The sequence below is a fragment of the Dermacentor variabilis genome, chromosome 7 (assembly GCF_050947875.1).
Source record: "Dermacentor variabilis isolate Ectoservices chromosome 7, ASM5094787v1, whole genome shotgun sequence".
Classification (NCBI taxonomy): Eukaryota; Metazoa; Arthropoda; class Arachnida; order Ixodida; family Ixodidae; genus Dermacentor; species Dermacentor variabilis.
Genome location: NC_134574.1, coordinates 102,245,394 through 102,256,133, shown reverse-complemented (window position 1 = coordinate 102,256,133; position 10,740 = coordinate 102,245,394). Strand labels below are relative to the sequence as shown.

General features: G+C 45.2%; 1 protein-coding gene across 5 annotated transcripts in view; it reads right to left on the bottom strand.

Annotated features, from left to right (window-relative positions):
• Positions 1 to 2,443: 2,443 nt before the first annotated feature.
• Positions 2,444 to 10,740, bottom strand: part of Lpin (phosphatidate phosphatase LPIN) — a 145,216-nt gene continuing 136,919 nt past the window's right edge. For all 5 annotated transcript variants that reach the window (XM_075698896.1, XM_075698894.1, XM_075698893.1 and 2 more), the window contains exons 17-18: positions 7,193 to 7,494; positions 2,444 to 4,793 (exon numbers count right to left, since the gene is read on the bottom strand). In XM_075698896.1, coding sequence (XP_075555011.1) covers positions 7,290 to 7,494 — 205 coding nt within the window. In that variant the 3' untranslated portion in view covers positions 2,444 to 4,793; positions 7,193 to 7,289. The remainder of the gene's footprint in view (positions 4,794 to 7,192; positions 7,495 to 10,740) is intronic.

Genomic DNA, 10,740 nt, shown 5'->3' with positions numbered 1-10,740 from the left:
ATGAGGGACACCTGCATCTCGGCATCAGCCAAAACTTTATTTTTTGAGCTCAAGCTCCTTCAAAACGGCGGCAGCACGCTTCCTTTCCCGTTCATTCCTCAATGCGTAGGTCGTTTCTGTTCTTTTACTCTTTCCGTCACTCGTTCGCCCCACGGACCATTTGAAGCATCTTCTTGGTCAGTTGCACGTCCTAGTTTTCGAACTCCTTATGGGCCGCGAAAACGCCCGAAAAATCGGCCAGTCGGAAAAAAATAAATGCATGTCATTTACTGCCCTTAAGGGCTCAAGCCGACACAGGCACATTCGAAAATGCTGTGAAGGCCTGTCGGTACACGTATCAGGCGTATCGGTGCTCGTACTGTGACAGGAAATACGGGGTGTACGCATGTATAATTAAGGAATACATACTGTGTCCTGTGGCAATAGCCCCTTTCCGCGCTTGTTACGCTTCACTGCAATACTTTTGCGTATGCTTCACCAGGTAACATTCCTGTACGGAGGCGAAGCTTACTTTCGGAAACCGGCATTATGCATCGCACAGTGCTTTCCAAGCTTCTAAGCCAATCGCGAGGACCGCAAAGGCTGAGTCAATGCCACTGCTGAAAACATCTAATTCTTTCAATAAAAAACACTGCACCCAACGACAAGAAGCTTCGTAGAGAACGTCGAAGCAGCAAGGCCTAGCGTTGTCGCAGCGGTGGCTACGGCTGCCAGCGGATCTGCGTGCGAGAGCGCCGGTTTCAGGCGGCGAGGTAATCAAAATGGCAGCAGTGGTGGCTTTTATTCATTCCGTTTCGGACCTTCGGTCACGGCAAAACGTCCGGAAAATCGGACGGCGAAGAGTTCTTGCGTACGAAATTTCAGACGTTCTGATACATTGATTCTATGGTGTACGTGGTGGTGCCGCGAAACCGTCCAAATTATCGGGAATCCGGAAAGTCGGTCGTTGACTGTACACTGGCAACTCCTCCAGCCGACGACAGGACGTCAAAGACGATTCATTACGATTCCTGTCTTGCTCGAGCCAGCTTTACCGCAACTTTCGACCTTTTCAATAAAATTACAGCTAATTTTCCCTGATAGAGGGACAAATTCCCTGAGTTTTTCCAGACTACTCAAAATCCCTGAGAATTCCCGGTTTTCCCGGTATTCCCGGTTGGTAGACACCCTGTCTAGAAAGGAGTTGGACAAAAGGGAAGCAGTGGACATGGAATTTTACCATTCACCGTTTCCTATGTGCAAGCCTTCTTGTACAGAATCATTGCTATGGCTGGGTACTCGCCAAGGGATTAGACAGGAAAAGGTTTTGTTCCATCTGCAACCTGCAAGCAGTCGAGCTTGTCGAAAAAACTGCTTACAAGTCGTCCATCAGTGTTTTCAGGCTTGCTTACAACAGGTAGAAGACAAAGTGGCCACCAGTATGCAAGAGTATCTTGTGATGTCTGCTGACATTGGTTCGGAATTTTTCAGTAGCAATGGAAATTCACTGCTGGACTTGCTATTTCACAGGTGAAGCTTGCCAACAGTCAAGTTTCATTTGCAAAACATCCCCTATGTGCACCCAACATGCCCCCACAACAACTACGTGCTTCCAAGGACCGGTGTTGGCAACTTAGCCAGAAAGTCACTAAATTAGTTTTTGTTCGCTGAAAAAACTTTGCATTTTTATACTCCAAGACCTTTTTGCTGGCTTCCGGCAGCATCGTCAGAATAAGTGCTTCACGAATCATTGATAGATTTTCGACGAACCCACACTGCACTGATGGAGGTGGCCATTTCTGCTTTTAACTTCCGACACTGTTTTTCATGATGTTGCCTTTTCGCATTCCACCAGTTGACTGGCCACCGCAGGAAGCAGTTTAAAGCTGCACTTGAAAATATGAACAAGCATAAGGGGACTTAAGAACAAAAGCAAAAAAACAATTCAGTGGCAGTTCAGCAGTAAAATGTGAGAGAAATGCGTCCCACTTCGAAGAGGTGCCTGATCCACGATATAAACCATGTTCACCACAATGTTAAGTGTTGTTCAGGAGCTAGCTCAACACTCGAAGTGCAACTAGTGAAGTGCAACTATATATATATATATATATACACATATATATATTAAAATACACACTCATCTAAGCCCTCCCATCCCCTCTGTACCTCTACCATGTGACTGGCCTCTCAAACTTTACACACGTGCACTTTTTTCGATTTTGACACTCCAATGCTCCCACATAACTGGCATTTCAAAAAATCTGAGCAAGTCATCATCGTCATCACAGAGCGACTTTCTGCTAAGTTAAAGTGTTATGAGTAGCGACCTGGTGACTCTGTCAAAAAAGAAATGTTACGAACACTGTCAAGGGCCTATGGTAAGAAAACCCTGCAATTCAGTTCAACAAAAGGGGCAAGGGTTGTTCTAACATTAACGAAACTGTTCAACAAAAAAAACAGTGGGTCTGTAATAACAACATTTATTAACAGAAATAAACAACACACCCAAGTAGTGGTGGGGAAGAGAAAAACGGGTTCACCGTACAACACTGGGCATGAAACAATGCATGTCTTTGCAAGCTGCAAGTATTTACACTAATAAATGTGCTTCATCAATAAAAAAAAAAAAACACTGTTAAAAGAACTACCAACGTACAATCCTAGACTTGGAAGAAAAAAAACATGCAAAGATCTCTGCACTTTTGCAAACAAATAACAGAATACTATAAATGATAGTCAAACACAGGTACCAGCCTTGTGCTGACATTTAGACAAGGAATGGACCATGACTTCATCACAGAAAAAAAAAAGTACATATAGTATAAAAACTCAGCCATTTGGAGAAAGGCTACAACTCTCACATATTGTTAATTGACCCTGATACTCATTTAACTAAACAAAGCAGTTCTTCAACAGCTAGGATCATATTTATTATATACTACTCTCTCCTAAGGTGCCAAAATGAGCACATCACATGGTGAAAACAACACAGTAACTAATAAGGAACTGAAACATTAGACAGTTTTAGTTTAATGCTAGCATAATAGTGGGTGGGGAAGTAGCATTACTGTTCTGCAAACGAATTTTGCGGGAAGTGAGTTTTAGTATAGCGCGATATTGTTTACATCCCAAAAACACTATTCTTTTAAGCTTCTAATTTTGCATAGATGATACACATAAGTGATTTTAATGATTCGCCAAGTCAAGTGTGTTCATGTGTGCGAGAAGTCTGAAAGAAAGCACAATTACAGCCAGCAGTGCGTTGTATTTGTACCTTCCATGCCTGCATGTACGGCGAAATCAGTACAAGCCTGCCATCTATGGCCTCTGAGATTACCAGATCTCCGAGACCATGTTTTGTCGCGCCTAGCTCTCGACATCGCCGATGGGTGGTGCTGTCACTCTAGACAATTCTCTTGTTAGGCCTCAAAGCGTTTGAAATTAGATGTTCGAAAACGGTCTCGAAGACGCCGCAAAATTATCCAAATGCTCTGCCGTCAAAGCGGCCTGTGACTAAGCGAGAGCCATTTTACACACTAATTTGGACGAACGAAGTCAATACTACAATGGCCAAATTCAGTTCAAAGTGAGCAGCCAGGACAGCTGCCATGTTGCCACTTAATTTACGTGAACCATGCAAAGCTGGTAAGCGTTAAATCTAAAAAATTGCATGTGCGTGTTAAACGTTGAGCACTCATGGGCATGTTACCAGTAAAAAGCAAGTGTTACAACGACAGTCACCTAATAGGTTTTTGCACATGGGCATTTCGAGCCCGCTATTGCACTAGGCACACCAAACTAAAGCTGTCTCTTAAATAAATGCGAGCGTGCATACAGAAAGCACCGGATGAAATGCACGTGGGTGATTATTACGCTGGTTAACACAACTTTATATATCAAAAATAATGAAAACAATACCTCAAGGATCTACCTTAAGTGGAAATATCAAACATAAGTAGTGTGATGACAATAGAAGAAAAGAGAAAATGAGTGTTGCAACAACATTTGGCAACTGCAAGAACGATACTGACAAGCCAAGTTGTGTGTGAGCATAATCTGATGAAACTTTGAGAAATATTTTCAAAGGTATCAGAAACTCTTTGTAGCCATTGAAGAAACAGTAAAGATACACCAATAGAAAAAGAATATGACAGTAATCCTCTGTTTTTATGGCTTGCATTGCTTGCAAATCCAAATGCGGTGTGTGATAACATATGCGTCATTTCCTAAATGCTTCAAGTCATCTTATATTCGAAGTCAAAATGAGAGACGGAAGGCATTCGAATCCTTTGCTGGGACTGTCTTGTAATAGCCTTTAAATAACCGTGACTGTTCTTAAATCTTTACTGCAGATAAATCTACGATCCCAGGAAAACCGGGCAGAGAACAATTATATATTAATTGCGCATTAAGTGATGCACTTCTTGCGTTAGTTTGGCAATCCTCGGGTCCAGAAAGGTCCAGCCCTTCTAAACTACCGGCTGTATTCGAAGCTCTTTCTTTTTTCGCTACTCGTTCCGACATCGGCGCGAAAGAAGAAGGGAAGAACTAACAAACCAAGTATCACAGAACGAATGGACAGGCCTCCGGCATTGTAGACTACGATTTGTTCACATCTTCGTTCGACGGCTGTGTGACAAAGTCTTCGACGACGATGATGGAGGATGCTGGCAAATGGTAGGACAGTGAAGTGAGAGAGGATGGCGAGAAGGAGGAGGGCACAGTAAGTCTTTGGTGCTTGTTGCCTGGCCCACTTCTTGGCTGGCTTAGAAGGGGGGGAAGGATGGCGCATGGGTGACTGTGAGTGAGAGAACCTGCGTGAAAATAACGAAAAGCACCAGGTCAGTTTGGCTGTAGTTTGGTTTGCACGTTTTGGGTATTTGATTCACTTTACAAATGAACAGTGGTCGTTGCTGCCGTGGATGTTTTAATGATGTTAACAAGTTGGAAATCAGGTGGCACTGTCTTGTGTGAGGTTACTAATGGCCACTGTGCCCCCGTGGCAATGCAGAGATGTGAGTTTGCAAGGCCAGTCTTAAAATAGTCGTTTCCACACAAATAAAGCTTTTTTTCCAATGAAATTGTAATATAAAGTATTTTCTTGGCTGTGACAATTTTTCTTCCTTTGTTTACTCACATTTAATACAAGCAAAGGAAACAAAAACAAAAGATTGAAACTGGCTCACAGTGAGCACAGACTTTGTTGTTTTTCTTCCTACTTCAGGGGCCTGCTGGTACTGTTCACATTTGAGATAACTGCGCTAACCAGCACAAATTCTCGTGGCTTAATAATAATATAATAATAATGATAATAAGATATAAATTTTTACACACTATTAAAGAAAACAAGGAAATTGCATTATACACGCTATTTTAGTCAAGAATGAACCACTGCGTCAGACGGAGCATTGCTAGCCAGACGAATCTCCACAGTGTCTTGGTTCTCCAACAAAACATGACAATCTGAAGCCACTACTTCCATGCATTCTTGGGAATGCATATCACAGCACACCAGCGCCAGTTTTCCCTCTATGCAACTATAAGAGACTCCATGTTTGCGACACTGGGACTCCAGATACTCAGTGTCGAACTAGCACGCTTTATGTCTGTGTCCGAAAATCCCTCATATGTTTCCTTAGTAAGGAGGAGTTGAAGCGTCCCTCAATGTGCAGACTCTTGATCATCGAGTTTCCTACTACATTTACACGAGCAAACCTTGGCGCTAGTGTCTGTGGGAGCTGCAAATGCATGGCGCTTCAGTTGGCATGGGAACAATGGTTAACACATCAATTTGCTCAGACTTTCACCCTTCTGGCACTACACACTTGCAAACACGCACTCAAGATCCAATTTTTCGAATCCCCTAGAGACCGCAAAAACATCCGAAAGAACTAATGCCTGCCTTTAACTACCCTGAAGGGCTCAAATCGCCACAGCCACATGCAAAATAGCTTTGAAGGCCTGCCAGCACAATTATTAGGTGTCTCGGTGCTCGTACTGTGACAGACGGCAGGTATATAACACAATTTATTACGTGTGACATTTGCCCTTTTTTAACTATTGGTATGCTTCACTGCAAAACATTGCGTACGCATCACCATGTAATGCTGTTCTATTGTGGTGAATGCGACTTAGGCAAACCAGATTTTTGCAATGCTTTAGGTGTCTTGGTGTTCATAGTGCGACAGGAGCCTGCAGATGAGTATAACTAAAGAAAAGATTTTATGCTGCCTTAAAGTGGTTCCTTTGCACTCTTTGTATGCTTCACCACAGTACACTGCGTATGCATGACCACATAACACCACTGTATTGCGGCGAAACTGACTGTCGGGAACCGTCATTATGCAAAGCCATGGTTTCCGTGCTTCAATGCAATTGGTGAGGAGGATGACAAAGGCGTAGTCAACGCCATTACCGACAGCGGCGAGTCCTACAAATGAAAAACACGGCACCGCAGCAGTTAGGCCTAAAGAGCACAAAACGACTACTACAGGTGCCAGTGGACTGGCTTGTGAGAATGGCCGCGGCAATGGCTTCAATTAATGTCGTTTCAGAGCTGTGGTCGCGGAAAAAAGTAACAAAAATTGGACGGCAAAGTGTTTGTTTCAGGGTCCAAAATTTCACGCATCCATATACATTGAGTCTATGGAGTACATGCCGGTGCCATGAAGGCATCTGAATTATCAGGCAGGCCCGAAAAATCAGTAGACTGTAATCACTTTCATTCTCACTTACTGACACTGATGTTTATAACCACCTGTGATCCCACTCACAGGCACTCACTCAGATATTCCAAAAACGACACGGTGTTGAGCTAGTTGGCGATATTCAGAAATAAACTTGTTGTACGCAAAATGGACACTACACAGAGAAGAAAACCAACACAACAAATTGGCTATTGTGTTTAGTCTTCTCTGTGTGGTGTCCACTTTGCGCACATCACCATTTCTCACTCACGTCCATGCTCACATCCAGTCACATTCAGCGACAGTCACACACATTCACGCTCATGTCCATTAAAATTACCATCACTGACTTTGATTAAAGCTCAAGTTAACCGGCACTCACTCCTGTTTATCGTCACATCCACTCACACCGTTGATCACTCACCAATGCTCTTCTCATGCCTTTGAGACGAGTCTTATGCGAGTATGGGTCAGTGTACTTGTGAGCGAGTATGCCAACCTTATGCCAGCAGAACATCAACACTCACCCGGCGACTAGACAGACGTTGGCGATACCCGTGGAAGGAGAAGGGGGGCAGCCAACCACACACTGTGGCTGGCACAATAGGCATGCCTCCCTCCACCTCATTTGTTGGGCTTGCCGGTGGGCTTGTTGCTCATCGGCTCTTCTTCAATATCGATCTCGACAGGTGCTATCGGGTCCCGCCAGTAGGTAAATGAGCTGAACTCCTCGCACGCCGAGAAAGACTGCGTCCCGCCGGGGCCCAGCTCGAGGGTGTTGTGCAGCGGCGGGAATACATGGTCCACGACGTCGCTCAGACAGTGGTACCTACGGAACAACCGCAAGAGCCCAGAAATTAACCGATCATACAGTCATGCCAGTGTGTAGACCATAATAGCTCAGAAAATCAATCTATCAATCAATTTACTTCCACATTGAGCACACTGATTCTATTTCCGGTCCCAAACCTGCACCTTGGTTGTGACATTAGCCTTCTCATAACCAAGACTGGCACTTACTTATTAAGCAAAATGAATTTACCAGTTTGTGAATCTGCTTAAGGTTAAAACTTTATTAATGAGGCATACAGTCGAACCCGAATATATAGAACCCGCATATTTCGAATTATTGGCTATATCGAAAACACAGATTACCCCCTTGAAAATACTATGTAAAAGTATAGGACAATTGTGTAGTATATCGAATTCCATTTTCGTCGGACATTCGATATATCGAACGCCGCGCCGTGCCCCTGGAAGGTGCGCTTTTCCCAAAGACATCCGTGTCCGGTCCTCAGGGAAAAACATTTCCGCAGAGTCAGTCAGCAGGCTCCTCCTCTGCGCATGCGCGGCTGTCGCCTAGCAACGAAGACGCAGAGCCTTTCCCCCTTTTTGCGCCCCACCAGCGCGAGCTCTCTCGCGCCTTCTGTACCGCCGGCGTGTGCATTGGGCAAGGCCATTGGAGCTCAGCGGAGAGAGTGCGCGGCACGGAGACGCGGCAACGTTTCCAAGCCACGCTTCCTGGGAAAAGGAAGAAAGAGTCCTGGGTCGGCACTGTCGCTCGTGGGCCAGGGGAGACAAGACAGCCAGAGAGGGCATATTCGACGGCATATCCCGCCGATCTTTTTCCCTGCTCTCTTCTTTCTTTTCCCTTTGTCGTTCCTTCGCAGCCCCGTTGACTGCCGCTCGAACAGGCTTCACTTGGACTGCTCCATCTGCGCATCGCGCATTTTCTTGTGCGTACCTGTGTTTCAATGTGTCATGTGTAGTTTGTATGATTGCGGTCATCTGGTGAGCTATGACATCCGTGAACATAAATAAGAGGAAGAATCTGGACTTAGCAAGGAAGTTTGAGGTAATCCGGCGTGTCAAGAACGGAGAAAAGAAGTCCTCCGTGGCAGACGCATTCGGCATTCCACGGAGTACCTTAAGTATGTGGTTAAAAAAGAAGCAGGACATCAAGCTTAAAGCAGGTGAGGAAAGTCGCTTGGGAGCGTGTCGTGTGCGCCCTGCTGCTTTTGACAGAGTGGAGAAGGCACTCTATACGTGGTTTCTTGAAATCCGAGCGAAAAATATTCCCGTTGATGGCCCAATGTTAATCGGAAAGGCCAAATGGTTTGCTACAGCTCTTGGCGAAGAGAACTTTTGCGGTGGCACTGGGTGGCTGCAACAGTTTAAAAACTGCCACGGCATTGCAGGAAAGGCCATTTCAGGTGAAAGTGGGGCGGTCAGCAGCCAGGAGATGCAGCAGTGGCTGTCTGAGGAGTGGCCGAAGATCACTGCGAAGTTTTCGCCTGCAGAAATCTTCAATGCAGATGAAACTGGTCTCTTTTGGCAAATGTTGCCGAATAAGACACTCGCTCTTCGTAGAACCTCATGTCACGGCGGTAAAATGAGCAAAGTGCGTGTGTCGGTGCTGCTTGCAGCCAACATGGATGGCTCGCGCAAGCTACGGCCATTCATGATCGGGAAGAGCAAGTCACCGTGCTGCTTCAAGAACTGTGAACAGCTCCCCGTCCGCTACTGCTGCAATAGGAAGGCCTAGATGACACGTCAACTTTTTGGTGAATGGCTGCAGGCTTGGGACGCTGAGTTGGGCAAGTCGGGCCGCCGAGTTTGCCTTCTGGTAGACAACTGTTCGGTCCATCAAACGACTTGCAAGCTGCAGCACATCGAACTGAAGTTTCTCCCGCCGACCACCGCAGCGAGACTGCAGCCCCTCGACTAGGGTATCATAAAGGCATTCAAGGTAGGCTATCGGAAGCGACTTATTCAACGGCTCCTCGTAAACCTCCGCATGGGAACCAATCTCAAGATTGACTTGCTCGGCACGATCCAGATGATTACCGGCGCTTGGGGTGACATGAAGCAGGCCACAGTAGCCAACTGTTTCGGCAAGGCAGGCCTTGAAGTGGCCGGAGATGAATTTCCGGAAGCTTTAGATGACGATGAGTGCTTGGAGGACGCGTTTCGCGAGTGGTGCCGTCCCGTCTGAAGTGACTGTTGATGACTTCATTAACGCTGACAGCGAAGTTCAAGCGGTAGCCAACCTCGGTGATGAGGACATTGTGGCCGGAATAGCTGGCATTCAAGACGGCGATTCCAGCGACGACGAGGGCAACTGTGTTTTCGAAGAAATGTGTCCGTGCACAGCCACTGAACTGGCGTCAGCATTCAGCCTGATTCAGCGCTGTTGCGGCGAAATGGAAGGCACAGGGCTCTCACACCTGGACAGTCTCGAGAAGGTTGAGACTAGTGTTTTCAACTTCACTTCCCAGAGGAAAAAGCAGCCCAAAATTAGTGGGTTTTTTTTTCCGTGAAATAAAGCGCTTTCATATTTTGTGCACATGCTACGTGACTCGCGGCTGTTCCAATCGGTAAGCCACAATTTGTTAAGATCGCGTGCTTTTTTGGCCTATATATTTATATTGAATTTTCGCTATATCGAACTATTTTCCGATCACCGTCGAATTCTATATATCCTGTTTCGACTGTATCACTGTTCCCAGACTTTTGGGAAGCAGTAGTCAGTTAATACCTCAATTTTCCCAATTTCTTAACATTTTAACTCCACCTATAAGTGTAGAAATTTCATCCACAAGCCCAGAGTATGAGGAATATGAAACTAAGCTACAATCCACACAATTGCCACATTTACTTGATTCTAACATGCCCTCAATTGTTATGCACACTCATTTGCCATGGCTTAAAAAAGAGAAGTCCCTTGTAGTACCGCGCACCTCATTGTTTCACACAGAAAAACAACTTTCTCTCATTTGGAAAAAAAGATTCACTCCCAATGCACTACAGTTGCAATAAATTTTAAAAGAAAGTCACAGTATCACACAAAACCCAAAGGAAGCATCGATTGCAATAGCAAATTAGCAGAAAGCTGTACGAAAAGTAAGAGTAATAGTTTTACCAAACATTCGCTTACTAACTAAATTAACAGGCATGGCATAATGCACGCACAAGCAAACATGAACACGTCTCGCTCAATGACCATGGAAACTCTTTATCAAAATGCTGGCGTGATGAAGTGCGGTAGCAGGAGCGAGCGAATTGACCTTTGTGT